Source organism: Tursiops truncatus, chromosome 18 (genome assembly GCF_011762595.2).
Source record: "Tursiops truncatus isolate mTurTru1 chromosome 18, mTurTru1.mat.Y, whole genome shotgun sequence".
Lineage (NCBI taxonomy): Eukaryota > Metazoa > Chordata > Mammalia > Artiodactyla > Delphinidae > Tursiops > Tursiops truncatus.
In genome coordinates, this window is record NC_047051.1 from 77878181 (window position 1) to 77898430 (window position 20250).

The 20250-nt window shown below is 58.4% G+C and overlaps 1 protein-coding gene across 3 annotated transcripts in view; it reads right to left on the reverse strand.

Moving 5' to 3' along the window:
• RASA3 (RAS p21 protein activator 3) overlaps positions 1-20250 on the reverse strand; it is an 88582-nt gene that overhangs the window by 23154 nt on the left and 45178 nt on the right. For all 3 annotated transcript variants that reach the window (XM_033843418.2, XM_073795465.1, XM_033843419.2), the window contains exons 3-5: positions 17944-18047; positions 8951-9045; positions 2467-2543 (exon numbers count right to left, since the gene is read on the reverse strand). In XM_033843418.2, coding sequence (XP_033699309.1) covers positions 2467-2543; positions 8951-9045; positions 17944-18047 — 276 coding nt within the window. The remainder of the gene's footprint in view (positions 1-2466; positions 2544-8950; positions 9046-17943; positions 18048-20250) is intronic.

Genomic DNA, 20250 nt, shown 5'->3' on the forward strand with positions numbered 1-20250 from the left:
GTGGAGATTTCCTGAGCGAAGCCCCTGCCCTCCCTTCCTGGGAGCTCGAGAGAGGTCCGCCCGGCCCGGCCTGCCAGGTAGGAACTGTGGTGAAGTCTGTGTTATCGGTGGGGACCTGAGGGCCTGGCACCCCAGGGGCTTAGAGCCCTAGGCCGGGCGTTGCCTGCAACGCACCTCTCGGGCCGGGAGACCCCGTCTCAGGCTTCACTCTGCCGACCGCCCCGGCGCCTGGCCCCCTTTGGGTTCTGGACCGCAGTTACTCCAGCTCTTGGACCGCCCTCGTCACTCCTGCGCCTGTCACCCTGGGCTGTCGCTGGACAGCTCCTGCTCCTGCTTCGGCTGGACACTGGGCGCTGTGAACTTCACGTCGCTGGTGCCCGGATTCTGGGCTCATCCGTGCCGTCAGTGGTCGGGGTCTCTTGTCTGGAGAGCAATTCTCGTCTGCGGCTCTGTCCGGGAGGCGTCAGCAGCCTTGTTCGGGGACAGCGCGGCCCGACCGCCCGGTGTGGCCCCTGGAGTCCGTGCTGAGGGTCGGAGTGAGTGCAGGCGCTCCACTGGGCTGGTGGAAACTCGAATGACCCCCAGCTCTATGGCCCCGTCGCCCCTTTGCCCCCTCGCCTGCCCGGCCCTGAGGGACTCCACCTTGCTCGTTGGCGCAGGTCTGGGGAGTGCCACGAGGTCCCCTCCCCTGCAGAACGTGCCCACGGTGGCCTTGACGCCCCAGCTCCCATTGCCTAACCCGCCTTGGGCCCTGCTGGGGACGCCCTGCTGGCCATGTCGCCGATGCACCTCCACGACGAAAGCTGGCCTGCGGCGACCTTGTTTGTTTCCCCACTTGGGGGCCAATCGCCCTCCGCCCGCACGGCTGGCTCACACGGCGTCGGCTCCTTAGTCCTTTGTGGCGGGAGAGGGGTGAGGCCCCCTGTCCCGTCCTGGCCGGAAGCAGAGCCCTAACCCACACTCGGATGCGAGGATCTGCGTGCCCTGCCTCCTCGCTCACTCCTGCACGCCAGCTGGCCCGGGCGGCTGCCGCCCCTTGGGAGCCTGGTGGTCCTGACGCGTTACGGGGCCTCTTCTCTCGGGCCGAGGGCCCGTCTCCTCCGTTCCTGCTCCCTGGAGTGTGGGGCCCCTTCTCTCTCCATTTCTCCACCACTGTGTTCCGCCCCGCTACACAGGCTGGCCCTCAGGGACTTTAGTGAATCTTTTCAACTCTTTCTCCTTTCACTCTTCTTTCTGGAGTTTCTGCACTTCTCTCCCTGCTATAACCTGGTCTTGGGTCATCTTCCTCCCTCTGTGAACTAACTCGTCACTAAACAAGTATCTTCAGGCACATTTCCAGGGACAGGCACAGAACCCTGAGCCAGCCGAGAGCTTGTACAAGGGGCTGACACCCTGAGAAGCCCCCGGGGGCTCGGGGTCCTGGCAGCCAGAGGGACAGCGGTGGGTCACGCATGGGAGGAACACACAGGGCGACCCGTCGGGTGGGCAGGTGGGAGGAGGTCTCAGGACGAGACCGACTCGCCCTCAGTTGGGGGGCTGCTGCCTCTGGGGCTGGAAGCATGAGAAGGGGCTCACTCGTCCCCTCCCTGCACCAAAGCCCAGAGTTCAAGGCAAATGCATTTTTATCACATTCAGCTGTTGATCAGGAAGGTTGGGACAGTGGTGCATTTTGGACCCGCAGAGATAACGGTTTTCCCGGCAGCAGCTCAGACAGGGGGAGCAGTTCTTCCCGCAGCTGGCGTCTTGGGGAAGCGCTGCCAGAGGAAGGGCAGCAGCCGCCCGTCAACGTCATGCCGCTCCTCACAGACCGCCGTGAGGAAGGCGCTAACCAACACGCTGACTGGCCCCAACCGCAGTTACACATCCCGGAGAAAAAGAAAAACTGACACGCTGACACCCGGATGCAAAACGCACAACAGGAAAACAGGGGTCATGGGCACATCGCACCCTCCTCCCTCAGACGTCACTTCACCAGCTGCACAACCTGGGGGTCACGGCTCAGCTGCACAATCTGGGGGTCACGGCTGCTTGCATCACATCCGACCAGAGCCTATTTCACTGGAAAAGGTATGTTCACACCCCAGGCATTTGTCTACGCCGATCCCATACACACGTGCACACTCACACTCACGCCTGCACACACTCACACGTGCACACGCAGCAAGCATACAGGGTAGCAGGAGCCCCGATTTCGGGGTCGAGGTCTGAGGTCAGGCCCCAGCTCGGCCCCCATCTCACCGTTTCCACAACCCCAACCTCTTTGCCTAAACGTCGCCCTGAGTAACTGGTTATTTGCAAAAGCCAAACGCGTCACCTCCAGGGTGAGCAAGGATGTTAAGACAGTCGTCTGGGGAATGCCCAAGTCTGGGACTCCTGAGTCATTTGTTTATAAAGCATGGGCCGCCCCGCGCCCTGGGGTTAGACAGCCCTGGGCAGACAGGCCGTGGCGGCCGTCCCGCGTCTTACCGCGTGGCTAGCTTGTGGCAGACGACACCCGAGTCGGTGATGACCTCACTCAGCCTCAGCGCCAGGTGGACCTTGCCCTGAAAGTGACAATGACAGGGGGTCACGGGGGGCCACAAGCGGCGGGAGCTCTTGGGCTCCGATCACAGGCTGGTGACACGTGACCCTGCGTGGCATCCACACGTGTCCAGCCGCCCGGCTCAGATCCCAGAGAGTTAAAGAAGCTTCCAGCCCATCGCGCACGACGCTGACAGCAGGCACTGTTTCAGAAGAAAGAAAAGGAAAAGGTACTGGAGGGAGCAGTGTCCCAAATGGGCCTGACTGTCTGCTCTGGGCTGTGTTCACTCATGGCGCGCAGGCCCCGGGCAGGCGTGGGCAGCTCTGCCCAGGCGTCTCAGTGCTTCTGCGTCTGCGACAGGCAGGGTCGGAGGCCAGGAACCTCAGCCCCGCTCTTTAGGAAGGAAGCGGACGCTCACGCGCGCTCTGGGAGGAGGGGCAGAGCAGCTGGGGTAATGGAGCAGCTGCGGCTGTGCTTCCACCCGTCTGGCTGTGCAAAGGGCGCCGGCTGAGGACGGCGAGTGGGCGGGGCGGACATGGCCAGGGCATCATGAGGGCCACGAGGAGCAGCGGGGAGACGAGCTCCCGAAAAGTCCACCAGGAAGATGCATGATGCGCGTGTTTCCGTGAGCGAGCGTTCGGTTAAACTAAACTGACTTTCCTTAGACACGGAGGTGAACTGGATCCATTGTCTCTAAGGTCCTTTCCAGTTGAAACCCCCGGACCCTGCAGCCTGGGAAGAGCCTGTGAGGGCCGCCACATCTCAGGAGAGCCCAGGACGCGGTGGGGACGGCTCACCAGCTGGGGGGTCGGTGTGGGGCGCTCAGCCCCGACAGTCGCCCACTGCAGCGCGGGACCCCGAGCCCACGCAGGAGCATCCGGCGCTCCGGGCCGTCGGCACGGGGCGTGTGCAGACCTGGCCAGCAGCTCCTGGGCCCGGGATCCTTGCTGCTCCTTCCGCCCCAGGGAAGCCCGCTCCAACCGCGGCCAGACCTTCCCACCTGCTGCTTCTAAGCTTGACCGGAGCCACCAGAGAAGTGTTTCGACAAAATGCCGGCAGCACCGATTGTGAGAAAGGGCGAGGCTGGACCCGGACACGCAGCCTGAGGATGGGGGCGCGGGGAGCACCCCCAGCTAGAGCCCCGCCGCCAGACAAGAGAAAATAAACAAGAAACCAGGGTCTGGCCATGAGAAGGGTCAAGGGCGATACCTCCATCACCCCAGGCCCTCTTGTCTCCTACACACCTCTCGGGCCCCGCACTGGCAGGTGACACGAGCTCCCCATGATAGCGTCTCCCACTCAGAGCAAACCAGCTCCGGGATCGCGAGCTTGGAAGCGAGCAGGTGCCCCGGGCCGCAGCAGCGTGGTGGTGGTGGGGGGGGGCCGGCCTCACGCACCAGACACCTCGCCTACGACACTGACACGGGCTCCCGACGACACGGACGCCGCCCTGTGGGAGCCCAGGCCGCGGGCGGCGCTCACGGCCGCACACGCGTCCAGGCCCCCCGGCCGCGGGCAGGGCTAGGTGCCGCCTTCCCGGCCTTGCCCTCACCTGCGGGCAGGCAACCCGCGACAAGTCCAGCGAGGTGGGACGAGCCCGCAGGCGTCACAGCCGCGCGGCCCGGGTGACACCAGCATCCCGACCCGGAGTCACGTCTGTATCTGCGGAGGCTCCGACAGGTCCCGCCCCTCGCGGGGACGCACTCGCCTAGAGCAGCAGCTCTTCCCACAGCGGCTCGGGGCGTCCGCCCGAGCGCCCTTCACCCGCCAGGCACGGACACAGGGTCCACGGCACACCGCAACCCTCGCACGCGGCAGGCTGGTCCGACAGCGAATCCTTGAGGCCGGTAACTGGGGTGGCAGTGGCGGGGGGTGGGTGGCCTCCCTGTGCGGGTGGAAGAAACAAAGTCCCCAAAGGCCAGTGGCGCATCCTGAGCGACCCCACCCTCAGCACTGTCCCCCAGCGGGCACCGCCGTCCTTACAATCGAACAAGAAAGATTGACGGCCTGGAAACCAGCCCCGCAGGAAGCTCAGCTGTCACTGGTGGCCCGGTCAGCCTGCTGTCCTTCGTCGCACCCCAGGTGCACGGGCGCCCGCTCTGAGGCCGACGGTGGGCCACGGCCCCTCAGACCGACGCACCCCCAGTGGGGGACGGGCGCGGGCTGTGACCGTTGGCGCTCCTCTCCTGGGGCAGCGCGTCCTCCAGGAGGGGCAGTGCTGTCAGCCGACTCGTGCTGTTACAGTTCGGGGGCTTTGGGGGAGGGGGGTATGAGGTAAATAAAACACAAACACACACATCTCGGAGAGAAACCCCTGCAGAACCACCCAGGATCTGCAGCTCGGAAGTTCACACCCATCCTCACTGCACAAACAATCCCACCGCAAACACCAACGCCCGGGGTGGTGCGGGCCACACCCTGCACAGGGCAGGCAGGAAGTGTGGTTTCCCAGGCTCGGCCTCTGCAGGGCACGCGACCTTCCATGGACGCACAGCTACACACACAACTTCCCCTCCGCTTGTTCTGACCCCAGCGGGAGCCCTCTCCCCAGGGAGGCGGTCACAGGCCCACCTGGCAGGCTGAGGGCAGAGGTGGCCATGCCTCCCATAGGGGCTGGAACCCCGGAGGGGGGTCCAGCTGAATCGTGCTCGTTAACAGTTAGCCCAGGCAGGACGTGCTGAGACTTGGCCGGAGTTCTCGCATTAACGTTGGTGTATGAGATGAGAAGAGAAACCTTAGGACAGAGCACTGAGAATGCTGACTTCATAGTCGTTCCCAGTCTCATTTAAGGAGAGTAAGGATAAGAAGTTGTTTAAAAAAACAGCTGGGACTGAACAGCATCACCCACCCTCACGGAACATCCACTGGGATCGACCGACCTGGCCTTAAACACGTCAGCAAGTCTAGGAAAATAAAAATTACATCACAGCTGCTCTCAGACCACAGTGGAAATTAAACTAGAACTCAGTGACAGAGAGATAGCTAGAAAACCCCCAAATGCGTGGAGGTTACAGAACACACTTCCAAGTAACAAGCAGGCCGCAGAAGAAGTTCCAGGAGAAACTGAAAAATACTTTGAATTCATTTCTTTTCATAAGTGAAAATGAAATAAAACATCAAAATTTGTGACATGCAGCAAAAGCAATGCTTAGAGGGAAATTTAAAGCAGTGAATGCATATATTGGGAAAGACGAAAGGCAAAAATCAATAATGTAAGTTTCTAACCTTAGGAAGCTAGAAAAAGAAGAGCAAATTAAATCCAAAGTGAGCAGGAAAGAAATAATAAAAGCTAGAGCAGAAATCAATGAAAATGGAAACTGGAAATCAATACAGAAAATAAACAAACCAAATCTGCTTTCTTGAAAAGATCAATAAAATTGGTAAAGTTCTAGCTAAGAAAAAACAGAAATGAAAGCAGGGCCGTCACTCCTGGCTGCAGAAAACCAGCAGTGGTTCCGACAGGGGATCCGAAACGTCACCCACCTGTCGGCCAGGGGGGCCCAGAGCCCAAGGTGGACCCCACTGTAAGCCGGGGGCTTCAGCGAATATAAGGTGTCAGCCATAGCAAATGCACCCAGGACGCTAGCAATGGTTGGGGGAGGAGTACACGGGGTTCTTCATACACTCCCCTCAACTGTTCTGCAGAGATAAAACTGCTCGAAAAATAAAGTTTATTAATTACGAGAGAAAAGCACTGGTGTTTCCTGTGCAATTTTCTCAGGAAGGCGTCGGTCCCTGGTCTGCAGGGCCCGTGGCTGCAGGCAGGGGCCCAGCAGCACACAAGCCATCACTGCCCCGTCCTCATTCTGCACAGGGCCTGCGAGGCCGGGCGGAGGTCCGCGCAGAGCAAACGCAGGCGCAGGCGACTGAGTGCTGGACCTGCAGCCCCGCTGGAGCTGAGAGCATCGGGAAGGGGCAGGGACGCGAGGGCGACCAAGGGAAGCAGCCACGTCCTCGAGGGGAGGCGCGGGCCACCCCATCCTCTCCTTCTGACACCCCCGAACCTTAGAAAGACTCGGGTCCTCGCAGGTGTATGGCTGCAGGCGCTGACTGTTGGGGAGATCCTCAGACAGGACGGCAGACACACAGAGGACGTTCCCAGGGCGTCCACTACGAGGCCAAAGTTACTGCCCTGTCGCTAAAGGTGCAAGAGGAGGCCACGGGCTGGGGGGCTGCGGCTCTGCTGGGGCAGCCCCCCTGCCTCTGCCTTTTCGGAACATGTGCTCCAAGAACAAGTTTCACAGAAGCCGCTCAATGCAGAGCTCGCGGCTGCTGGCGTCCTTGGAGGATCGGCAGGGGCCCTCGTGGACGTGAGCGTGCATCTGGCCACCCTGCCTGGCGCGGACCACGGGTAGGGCCGTGCCTGCCGACTGCCTCATCCAGAAGGTGCCCGGCCGGGGACGGGGAAGGAGCAGAGCGACGGGTCCTTTTTAATGAGGTGACTGAGCAGAGGCCTTTACAAGCATCAGCTCCAGAGGGAAGCCAGACGTCCCTTCACGCCTCTCTTCCCCCAATGCCATGACTTGCTGGTCTCTCGTGGGCCCTGGCTTTGTGACATTCCCTTTCTGCTGTCTTTGTGAATCGCTGAGCAGATAGCTGGAGAAACCGTATGTGTCCCCTGACCTTCGTGGCTGCAGGTGTGTAACTGCCCCTTTAAAGGCTGCTGCCCTGGCACCTGACAGGTCCCCTCTGGAGAGCACTTGCTCGGTGCCTGGAACTCAGCGGCCGCCACCGCCCAGTCCCGCTTCCGTGGAATCACCAGTGGGTCGGGACCCATGTCACGGGGACCATCAGGGAATGGCCCGGACGTCCTCAGGCTGCAGGTGGACACACGCGTCACGTTCCCAAGGCTGCGGTGACCCAGCGGCTCTGGATCTGGACAGTGGTGGTTACACAGCCACACGCGTGAAACGCACCCATGGGGACATGCAGGCACACGTGGGGCTGGTGAGACCTGAATGGAGTCGGGGACCCTGTACCAGTTACGCGGATGTCACTGTGCGGGACCCGGGAAGGGACGTGGCCCTGCTCCTATTTTCAGTCTTTGAGTGTAAACAGCAGAACACACGGCTTGCTAACCATCACTCCCTGTGCAGGGTTTCCTGTGGCTTCCTATGACTCTGTAACCATTTCAAAATTAAAAGTTGGTTTTTTTTTTTTTTTAAAGGCAAGAAAAAGGAAAAGCTACACTTGCCAACAAAACAGAACTTAAATCTGGGCTCATCGCGGCCACAGGCAGAATTTCTCAAGAACGACAGCGATGGAGGCAGGCGGGGCCCAGGCGTAAAGCACACACGGCACAGGGGGCCGGAAACTTCTTCCTAAGGAGGCGATTTCCTGAGCAGCAGTGGCCGCCGTCCTCCTGGATCTGGGGCTCCGTGACTAGTTCTGAGCAGCCCCCCAATTTCCACAGCACGTGTGGGCCCCTCGGTCGGAATTAACTGAGCGTGAAGCACCCTTACGATGCCCCTCGGGCTGGGCCTCTCAAGGCGTCCCTCTGGCTGCCTCTTTGTCGCAGTTTGAGCATCGGGCCCGGCGGCCACCAGGGGCCTCGGCAGTGGACACCCTGAGCCGCTGGTGTGCAGTTCCAAGCCCGGCCAAGGCCCCGGGTCCACGAGGAGGCGTGCTGACGCTGGGCTGGGAGCCCGGGGAAGGCCTCGCGAGGTGCCCACTTGGGGATTTTGTCTGCGACACCTGCTGTTTGACCCTGCTGTTCACAAAACCCCGCTTTACAGGGGAGGAAACCGAGGCTCAGAGAGCACCAGAGCCACACACTCTGCTGAGCTCAGAGCAGGCCTGGCTCGGCGCTGGCCCCGGAATTCCAGGCATGGCCCGGGCTCGGGGACGGGCTTGACCGGAAACTCATGCCAGGGTCACCAGAGAAGAGAAGATGCAGGCGGCCCCCCCGACAGGCGTCTCCTGGACCCTGGGCATGGGGAGCGGCCCAGCTGGGGGAGAAACCCCCAGTCCCGGGGGGGGGGGGCACCTTGCACCGGTCAAGGGGTCACTTCCAGTTAACACATCGCCAGGGCGCTGGGCGAGCCCCAGGGACGCTCAGGCCAGGGGCCGTCATCACTCCGGTCACTCCCTTCAGCTCCAGCCCCGCCTTGCTGAGGGCAGGGAGCCCGGAACACACATGGGCACCTCCAGTGGGCAAGGCCCACAGCCTTACGTCTTCTCACCTATTCTCTCTTTACCTTCAGTTACGCGTTGCATTCTTTCGCGTGTTACATTTTTTAAGCTGCACGACTAAGTCCGACAGTAACCGATGGAACCAACCTAATGCCTAAGCCCAGGAAGACAGATGCAGGGGACAGCTTGCTACGCCTCACTCCCTCTGAAGACCAGAGTCCAGCGTCTATGTCTCTAGCCACAATCAGGCCTCCTCCGCCAAGGCCCCCATGTCCCACGGGCCCCGCAAGGCCTCACCTGCACCTCGGAGTCGGCGTCCACGTGCTGCAGCTGGAACCACGTGTCCCGGTTGTGGTACTTCTGCAGGTCTTCCTTCCGGATGGCCACCTTCCCTGGAAGATCAATGCAGAGGAGACCAGTCACAAGGGCACCAACCCACCCACCCAGCAGGGCTGGGAGCAGTCTCCACTACCTCTGCCAGTCACTCCAGATGGGAAATCCAGAACAGATCATCGGGAAAGAGACGACGCAGTAAGAGCAACAGATGCCACTTTGCATCTCGGAGGTGCCACGTCCACCCTGAGCAGAGCCCGTCCCGAGGTCACTGCCACGGTGTCCACAGCCTGGGCGTGGACGGGAGCCTCTCCCCGCCACCCAGGCTGCAGGAGATGAGGGCACCTGGCGCAGACCCTACAGATCAGGGAGCGGCTACGCCAGGTGCACTGCTCAGGGCCCGGAGGGCGGCGTGTGGGATGGGGTGAGGCAGCAGGCGCCCCGGGCAGCCACGTCCCGGCCATCCCCTGCCCCGATGCCCGAGCTGCAGAGCGAGGCAGGGCGGCGTCTGCCGGGAGGGCTTTGCTGCAGAGTCCCTGGAAGTGCGCGTGCGCCCGTATGAGCTGTGGCTTAGAATTCACGTGCGCGCGTCTAGCTCACAGGCAACGCGCACAGCCGGCTCACACAGAGTGTGCACATGCGTGTGCGTGCACATCTAGCTGACGCAGCATGTGTGCACACGTGTTCCTGTCGGGCCCGTGGAATGAGCCGGGCTGTCGCCTGCTTGGGTCTATGAATCAGTGTCTCTCAAAGTGTAATCACAGGCCACCTGCCTCAAAACAGCCGGAGAGTTTCCTGAATGCAAGTTCCCCGGCCCCATCCTGCGTGAGAAAACAATCTCTGGGGTGGGGCCCTGGAATCTTCGTTTTCGCGAGGTCCCCAGGGAACTTCTGTGGGTCCCAAAGTTTAAGGACGTCTGCTCGCAATAGTTTTACATTCCTGACATAGGCTGGGTACTTAGGAGCTAGAATTTCAACGAAAATACACATGTAAACATACGTGTGTGATGTACATCACTGACATAGATTTACAGTATTTAAATATCCATCTGCCACCGCCATGCATCGTTCATTCACCTTGTTTATTCCAAAGACGTACGTGGCGGCCAGCAAGCACCCACCCCACCGCTCGGGAGGACGGAGGGCGCCGGGCACTGGCTGTCCTCCTGTCCCCACACCCCGTGGCCTCGGGCCCGGGGACCACGCTGTCCACCAGGATAGGGGAGTCGGGTGCTTGCCCACGCGAGCAACCCTGCGTACACGTGTATATGCATGCAGTACACACGTACACACACATAATGTCTTACGTACACTGTAAATCACACACGGAAATAGGAACGATAAAGGACAACATAAAAGTAAACATTTTTGAAGTTCAGGTGTTCCTGGCGTACAGCCCAGGACACACTGCCTAACTCGGGATTGCAGTCCAGTTACCAAAGGAGACGTTTTAGGCCCCTGGCGCCGTCTCACCCCGCGTCATCTGCTGCTTGGGACGCTCCCCAGGCCCCTGCGGCCACCCTGCAGAGCCCCGAGCTGGCTGGCCCACCCTGCCCTCACCCAGGACGCAGAGTCCTCTCCGCAAAGGGACTGCTTTCCGTTTCCTGTTTCTTCAAAGACTTGTGCTTCTGAGGAGAAGCACCCGGCGGCCTCACAGCGGGGCCGGACGCCCCAGCTGATCCTGGGGTTGCCCACACATGCTGCCCGCCAGCCCCTTGCACCCTCCCCTCACGTCGCCCTGTAGCAACCCCGGCACGAGACGGCGGGTGCTGGTCACAGATGTGGCAGGCGTCCCGCTCATGGGCTTCGGGCCTCGTCGCTGCAGCTCTGCCCTCTGCTTCTCCTACCACTCCTTCTCCCCAAACGCCCCCGTCCCACGAGGCCCTCCTGTGACGTCACCTCCTCTCCGGCCTCCCCTGGGGCCCGCAGGGCAGCCTCCACTCTGCTCCCAGGGGCTCACACGAGGCCTTGCTGGGGCCCAGCCACCTGCTGGTTGGTAGGCTTAAGGGAAAGGACACTCTGCAGTTGGCTCCTGGGGGAGCTCAGACCATCACCCAACGTACACGCGGCGCGTCTCGAGGTGAGCGAGAGGTGAGGGCGGCTCAGACGTGAGGAGGGGGCGTCGGCCCAGAGGCCCGTGCACGCACCCCACCAGGCAGCCTCCATGGTCCCTTCCAGCGCACGGTGCCCCAGGAGCCTGCACCCCTTGCCTCCTCTGAATGTGCTGGCCCTTTGCTAAGATGCACTGCGGGCCCACGTGTCGCCAGCGCCCAGCTACTCGACGCCGAGGTTCCTCCCGAGACGTGCGTTTGAAAGGCGTTAGAAATGCCTGCTTCTCTCGTTAGCCCATCTTCCGTCTAGTTTTGTAGGGGTCCAGCCGGGGAACCCAGGTGGGTGAGAGAAGGGTCTCGCCCTGCAGTCTTCACGCCTGGTCTCCAGACCCGACAGGCACACCCGCCGGGCACAGACGGGAAACTGGAAATGAAGCAGGGACACGCCGGCCCGAGCACCACGGGCTGAGCGCGGCGGACTCGGGTCTGTTTACTCCCCACCATCACCCGCGGCAGCCCCGTCTCCCTGCCCACTGTCCCCGCAGCACCTCAGCACGCTCACCTCCCACCGTCACACAGCCTCGGGAAAGGCCAGCCCCTCTGTCCACTTGCAAGGTGGGCGCAGCACAGCTGGCTGCAAGGGTCAACACGCTGCCCACATCAACCTCGCTGGCTCAGCTCTGGCCACGCAGACCCGTCTGCGGCCAAGTCCTACCCAGCCATAGGCCTCACAGGGCACCGAGGCCACGGCACGCAGAGTCCGTAGGTGCTGGGCAGGGGCAGAGGACAGAAGACAGAGTGCACAGGCTGCAGAAAGAGGGGCTCACAGGGATTCAGAGAACCGGAGCTACCGGGCACACAGGCCTCTCTCCAGCCAGCATCAAGTCACAAGGACTAACCCCGGCCCGGGCCGGCCCAGCCCAGCCCCTCCCACCGCTCCTGGCCTTGGGGGCACCCCGCCACCTCCAACCACCTGTCACCAGGCAGAGCCCCTGGCTTTCTCTCTGCTTGGCTCCTGCAAAACTCCACCCCCTTCCCTGATGGGAATACAATTTTGAGTCTTGCAGGAATAAAGCCACAAGAAAAAAACATTTCTTGGAACTAAATTGGGCAATAATATTCTACTAAAAAGGGATAAAGAAACTTGCAGACTCCACGATTAGTTCAGCTGGATAGGAGGTTACGTTTGAAGTCTGAAATTTTAAGTAACTACAATGTTTTTATGAGCTTTGGCTGGAATAGGAGGAGACACGTATTTAATGCTCATATGACCCCTACAACTTACACATCATCATTATTCTTTATTTCTGGAAGTACTTAATTTTAAACGGGTAATACCAGAACATAGAACAAAGTCTGAAACATTAGAAAGGATATAAAATACAGCCAAGAATAACTTTCTCTCTCCCCTGCTACTAGGGTCCCACCTCAGGGTCACCTCTGTCACCAGCTGCCAGTCTGTCCTTCTAGAGACCGACCACATCAAGAACACATGAACATGCACTCTTTACACGTGAGAGGTAGGTGTTTGCACAGGCTGTCTTGGGGAGCACCTGAGCTGCAGACCACAATTCCCACTTAAACGTGCCTGATGTGTCATAATCCACAGCTGTCCCCATCGATCTGAGTGACATCAGGTCACTATGCCCCCTGGGCCTCACCCTCTGATGAGGACAGAGGTGGTGTGGCAGCCTTTCCGCCACTAAAAGCCCCAGGTATTACTTCCTCTGGTGGGTGCTGTACCTGCCAGGGTCTGTTCAGAAGAGAGAAGCACGTCAGGTAGTTCAAGAGGCAGCATGTGACGTGGGGAACCAGGTACGGTAGGTCAGAGGGTGCGGGAAGGTGGGCAGCCAGGGGTGACCCCTGCAGGGTGGCGACTAAGGAGGGACAGCCGGATGCCCCCCGCTGCCCGGGCCTGGCAGGGGGCAGAGGTGTCTTTCTCATCGCGCCTGTTCACCCTGGTGCCCAGCAAGTGCACAGAGGCAAGAGAGAGAGACAAGGCCTGGAGACTTGAAGTGAAGAAATAAGTCTTTATTCACAGAATCTATAGGAAAAGCTACAAGAAAAGCTGGCAGAGTAGGTGTGTTTAGAACAAAGGTCAATACATAAAATCAATTGTATTTGTACACACGAGCAATGACGATGGAAGCTGAAACTGAAAAGATACCAACAGCACATCCACAAAATGATGCCTTTACGCCTTCAGCTTGTGGTGTACTAGCCCAGAAGTCTTTGTCTACTCTATCAAAATCACAAAATATAGGGACAAATTGTATGTACACACACACACACACACACACACACACACACACACACACGTGTGTGTGTGCTGAAAACACGTCACAAAACCCTGATGAGAGAAATTAAAGACCCAAGTACGTGGAGAGACAAGCCACGCTGGAGGGTCTGAAGACTCAGTTTCGTTAAGACGCTAATTCTCCCCAAATTAATCTATAGATCAGTGTAATCTCAGTCATTTTGGAAACTGAGAAGATGACTGAAGATGTAAATGACAATTCAAAGGACCTAGAATGGCAAAACAAGTTTGGAAAAGAATAAAGTTGGTGAGCTCACACGACTGACTTAAGACTTGCTGTGAAGATACAGGAATTAAGACAGTTTGGTGTCGGTGTGAGGAGAGGAATACAGGTCAGTGGAACAGAACACAGAAGCCATAGACAGACCCATGCATATGAAGTCAGTTGACTTTCAGAAGGTGCTAAGGTAATTCAACTGGACACCTGTAAGGAGAAAAACGAAGCCTGTCATATGTAAAATTCACTTGAAATGGATCGCAACATGAGAGCTAAAACCAAAAGCTTTCTAGAAGAAAAGAGAGAAGAAAATCTTCACAACCCTGTGGTAGGCAAAGATTTCTTAGACATGACATCAAAAATACAAACTATAAAAGAAAAAAATGGGGGGCTTCCCTGGTGGCGCAGTGGTTGAGAGTCTGCCTGCCGATGCAGGGGACGCGGGTTCGTGCCCCGGTCTGGGAAGATCCCACACGCCGCGGAGCGGCTGGGCCCGTGAGCCATGGCCGCTGAGCCTGCGCGTCCAGAGCCTGTGCTCCGCAACGGGAGAGGCCACAACAGGGAGAGGCCCGCGTACCGCAAAAAAAAAAAAAACAATGTTTGATGAATTGGACTTCATCAAAATTAAAAACTTCTGCTCTTCAAAAGACACTCATAAGAAAATGAAAAGACGAGCCACAAGCTAGAAGAAAATATTTGCAAAACATACATCTGATAAAGGACTTGTATCCAGAATATATTTTAAAAACTTCAAAAACTCAATAAGAAAATCCAATTAAAAGGGCAGAAGATTTGAATGATTTACCAAAGAAGAGATACAGATGGTAAACAAACACATGAAAAGGTGCCCAACATCATTCTTCATCATGAAAAAGCAGTGAAGCTACAATAAAACACTGCACACATATTAGAAGGGCAAAAATGAATCAAAAATGAAAGTTGATGATACAAGTGCCGGAGAGAATTCAAAATGCTGCACTCAGGAAAGCAGCTTGTCAGTTTCTAATAAAGGTAAACACACTGCAGGGGAGGAAAACTTTTTCCTTCTACTCTTTTAGGTTCTCTGGACAAAGAGAACTGTAACAAAAGAAAGATTAACAAGAGAAAAACAAACAGAAGTTTATCAACATGTGTATCTCAGATATACGTGGGGGAAACTCGGGTGATGAGTATCGCAAGGCGGTGGGTGGCTGGAACTCGTAGCATCTTAACCTAAAACAACCACCACCAATTTTCAGAGAAGTGACAAGACCAAGGAAAGGACTCTGAGTTTCGAGGAAGGCAAATGTATGTGGGAACCAATGGCCCGGAAGGCTCGTTGTGTGGGTTCCTCGGTGTAGCCTCTGGGCCGCCAAGGGTCTAGGGTCGTCTCGGATTTGGACAAATTTATGTTCTGCTTCTAGGGTAGAGAGATTTCCTTGTGTCTGCTTCTTCCCAGCTGCCTGCAGCTCAAACAAATCGTTATGCCACAGTGGCCTATTTGGGGTGGCAAATTCTGCCGTCCTTTAAAACCTACAGTACGCCCCAGCAATCTCACTCTTAGGTATTTTCTAAGAGAAATGAACACATTTGCCAACACAGAGACCTAGGCAAGAATGCTTACGGCAGCTTTGCTCACGATCACTAAAAGCAGGACACAACCCCACCTCCGTCGAATGACGAGCCCCCGCAGTGGGCAGTGGGCGCACTGTGCAAATTACACCTCGATGACCCTGGCTTATCAACGAAAGCACCACGGTCTCACTTCACACCCCCACCCTTCAATAGAGAACCTGCAGGAAGCCCCTGCCAGCGGGGCTGGACGGACCAAGCGGGGAGATGCTGGGATGACAGGCCCACAGCCGGAGTGGGGCAGAGGGGGAGGCCTGGCTGGGCCCCCAGAGCCCCAGCAGCCCACGCCCCGCACTGGAAGTGGAGCCGGTGGCCCTGAGCCAGCACTGCCTCGACCACACCCGCACTGCACCGCCACACCCTCCCTGGGACAAACCCCACCCCTGGACTCGGCCCGGGGGGGCCCACGCGCTGCTGCACCGGAGAACCTGGCGCGGCGCCGTCAGATCACATGGCAGACGTGAGAAGCCGGTGACACTACGCTCGTTTCCGCGACATAAATTTATACCCTAGAACTTGGTTTCTCATCCTGGTAACAACATAATTGCTAGTCATAACTTCAAATTATCCTTGGAGATCCAGACAGCCTCTTATTTTTACGGCTGTGAGAACAATGTTGGAAACATCTAAATCTGGTTGCACCCTGACACATCCCCATTTTAAAGTCACCAGGAATTGCTAAACCATGGTTCTGCTGGTTCCGCTGGTTCTCTTTAAAAACAGCAGGCGCCTTAAACAGAATGATCGATAAACATCTTCTTTGGTCTTTATGAGCGGAAATAACCCCAAACCAGCTAGATCAGGTTCTCTGATTCAAATGGGCAGATATTTTAAAATTTCTTTTTCCTGAGGATTACCACTCAAAGAAGCTCCCGTGTAGCTCCACGGATTAGTCAAACTCCTCTTCATTCTGGTATAATCTGAGCCAACTGCCCTGGTGGTACTGCATCTCCCTGTGGGTCGCACCTGTCGCCCAGGTGAGCTCCATCAAGTAACGTGTAAACTTCCGACCCACCACTCTGCCCCCCTCCTTTCCTCCTTGAACAAACCTTGGTGCACCCAGCAGGCGCTAGACGGAGACACCCCCGGGCCCTGCTCCGACAGCCCCAGGCCACAGGAAGTACGGGCCAGTGGACACAAAAGAAATGCTCCCACAGGCGACGGTGAGAATAACACACACCGAGGGGCAGCCTCCAGCTGACCAGGGTCTCGGCCGACAGCGGCAGCCACGAGGGCATCGGAGAAGGGCCTGAGGTGGGCGTCAGGCTGCGAGGCACCGGGAGAGGGGCCGGGAGGGCCAGAGCCTATGTCTGGGCTGGAGGAGGAATCCCCGGAGCGTGACGCCAAGCTAAGGTTCGGGCGCCATCCTGAGGGCAAAGCGGGCAGGCCCACAGGCCCAGCACAGAAGTGGTCCCGCAAACGCGAACATCCTCGCTTCAGAGGTAAAGGGCTGCTGAGGGGCCCCATCACGGCTCCATCTTAAATGAAGTCAAGTGTGAATTATCTGAGTTGCTGTGTCATCTAGGCCGTGTGCTTCCTGAACAAACTGGTGATTTCTACGTAAAACACAGCAGTCTCCAAGAACGCTATTTGTTGGAAATGCAGACCCTGGGCCCTGCCCCAGACCCGATACCCAGCATCTGCATTTTGACAGTGTGGGAAGCTCTGATCCATGTGCTGGAAACACTGCCAGATGCTTCTTCAAAGGACCTCAGCTCCAGAGCTGCCTTCAGACTTTTTTTTTCTTTCTTTTCTTTCTGGCGGTACGTGGGCCTCTCTGCTGTGGCCTCTCCCGTTGCGGAGCACAGGCTCCGGACGCGCAGGCTCGGCGGCCGTGGCTCACGGGCCCAGCCGCTCCGCGGCATGTGGGATCCTCCTGGACCGGGGCACGAACTTGCGTCCCCTGCATCGGCAGGCGGACTCTCAACCATTGAGCCACCAGGGAAGCCCCAGACTTTTTTTTTTTTGAGGGCTGCTGGCCTGGGCGCAAACACCCCTGACCAGTCACGTATGGGCAGTGCGTGGAGCTGGTCAGACGCCCCAGGAGCGGGCGGGAGACTGCAGTGTCACGGGCCCGCCAGATTCAACTGCTCTGTCCAGGAGCAAAGCACCGAGACGCCTCCTGCCAGGAGCAGCCGGGCCAGCGACGATCAGCTGGGGTCCCATGGCCACAGCTGAGCCCACGTTGGGCAGCTCGGGTCTAATTCTGGTGCCACGGGGAGCTGATAGGTTTCCCGGGACAGAGGCGCCCACCAAACGGGCGGCTCTGGGCTCCACGTTCAAGGTGGGTCTCACTCTCTCCAGGACGCTGGTGCCTCTGGGACCCTCAATACCTGAGACCCCCAGTACCTCTGACAGCATCCCAGTGCCTCTGAGAGCCCCTAATACTTATGAGTGCACCCCAATACCTCTGAGCACCCCAATACCATCCCAGTCCCCCATACATGGGTGCTGGGTTCAGGGATGGGCAAGGTCTGGGGTGGTGGGATGGTTGGAGAAGGCTTCGGGAGTCGTTTGGGGGGACGCCACTCTCGCCTTGAAGGATGGTTTGCCTTTGCCGCGTGTCCCCGTGTCCCCGCGTGAGCTCGTGGTGTGTCGCCCCAGAACACAGTGACAGGGCAGCTCCGGGACGGCCAGCAAGGGCAGGCGAGATGCTGGTGTGGCTCACCGGCTCAGACGGCGTGCCCGGGAGTTCTGCCAGAATGAGCCCCGCTCAGAAGAGGCGGAGAAAATGAAGAAAACCCTGGTCGGTCGGTACCTACCTATGATTGAATCCCTCCGGAAAACGTCTCTATCGAAAATGTAAAAGGACAGGTGACGGAAACTCCGCGGAATCTCGCAGTAGAAGTCCTCTCCGTAGAAGGGGCTGGACACAGACAGAAGGGGCACCGTTAGATTCTACGAGGCGGCGTCCCCTGCCCTGGGGGCAATCAGTCCTGGGGGGATCCGTCCTAGGGGGATCCGTCCTGGGGGGATCAGTCCTGGGGGATCTGTTCTGGGGGGATCGGTCCTGGGGGGATCAGTCCTGAGGGGATCGGTCCTGAGGGGGATCGGTCCTGGGGGGATCGGTCCTGGGGCGGGGATCAGTCCTGTGGGGAATCAGACCTGAGGCGGGGGTCAGTCCTGGGGGGTGATCAGTCCTGAGGGTGGTTCAGTCCTGGGGGGTCAGTCCTGGGGGGAATCAGTCCTGAGGGGGGACTCAGTCCTGGGGTGGGGATCAGTCCTGTGGGGTGGTCAGTCCTGGGGGGGGATCAGTCCTGAGGGGGGGTCAGTCCTGGGGGGGTGATCAGTCCTGAGGGGGGGTCAGTCCTGGGGGGTCATCAGTCCTGAGGGGGGGTCAGTCCTGGGGGCGATCCGTCCTGTGGGGAATCAGTCCTGTGGGGATCATTCTTTAGGGGGGGTCAGTCCTGGGGGGTCATCAGTCCTGAGGGGAGGTCAGTCCTGGGGGGGGCCGGCTTCCAAGCGCCTGCCTCAGGCATGCACCTGTGACCTCACGTGGGGGACACGAAATTGGGAACTGGTGGTCCCGGCGGGCCGAGGGAGGCGGGGGGGGGGGGGGCGGCGGGAGGCGATGGCAGGTGACAGACACGGAAGGACCTGTACGCAGGAGCTGCCTCAGAGCCTCCCCTCGGGAGGGGGACGAGCCCACCTGTGGTGCTGCCGTCAGAAGCACCCAACAGGTATCGCTTGTTTTACTGACCAGCTCAGATCCAGAGCAGGAAGAGGGACCGCGCTGGCCTGAGGTCCAGGCGTGCAGAGAAGGCAGCTGCTCTCCCCCCGCCACGTCCTGGGGGCCAGAGCCCAGAAGGCACGTCCCCCAGGAGTCAGCGCTGCGGCCGAGGCCTCGCGAGAAGGCGCACGCGTACGGCAGGTGTTTCCAGGGCTGCCCCCGAGACGGCCACACACGCGAGTCCTGACTCCAGTGTCCCTGCCCACGGCCTGGCCCCCATCCCGGCTTTATCTCGGGGGACTGTCCCCACTCTCGGCTGCAAATCAGGATCACCTGGAGAGGTTTCTAGAAAACACACTGCCCAGGCCCCACTCAGAGGACCCTCTTCATGGGTGGCTCACAGGGTAGCACCTTCAGTCCCACACCTGCCACCTCCTGACACAGAGCCGTGACACCAGCCGGTTACACATGGGGGACACAAATCTCACCCCCGGCCCCTGAAGGCACAGGAGCCCCGGGACAGGGCCCGGGACAAGGGCACCCAGAATGCACTTTCCCAGGTGAGGACGTGCAGAAACTGAGCTGCTCGTAGGAATGTAAAACGAGGCCATCGCTCTTCCAAAACGGTAAACCCGGAGTAACCATTATAGCCCAACAGCCCACCCCCAGGGGTATGTCCGGGAGCAATGAAAACACATCCACACAAAAACCGGTACGTGCAAGGTTACAGCAGAAACAACCCAAGCGTCCATCAACAGAGGACGGACACACCGAACGGAGCCCCTGACCCACTGGCGCCTTCAGCTCTGACGCTGAGGCTCAACGAGAGAAGCCAACGCAAGTGGCCACACAGGGTGCCGTTCCCTGTACGTGAAATGACCAGAACTGGCTCATCTGTGGAGACAAAGTGGATTCCTGGTGGCCAGGGGCTGGGGAGCAGGGGAAGGGAATGGCTTTCTCTTTAGGGAGATGAAAATGTTCTAACAGTGACTGTGGTGATGGCCACACAACTCTGAATATAATAAAAACCACAGAACTGCACATCTTAAATGGGTAAATTATATGCTATGTGAATTATATCTCAGCGAAGCTATTTTTCAAAACCCCAAAATTTAAAAAATACATAAAGATGTCAGCACGTGAGTAACAGAATTAACATCCTAGGGTATATCATGCTTAAGGTTTTTTTCTCTAAAGATACATGGATATAGAATAAAAATAAAGACATGTTTTTAAATAAAAGTGGGGCTACATTCTTCAACCTGATACACAGTCGGCTTCTTCCTTTAACATGAGGCCATGGACCACTTCCCAAGTAAATAAAGGCCAAACGGCACCTGAGGTCTGAGTGACCACAACCGCAGGACTCACACCTTCCAACACGCGGACAGCAAGTCCT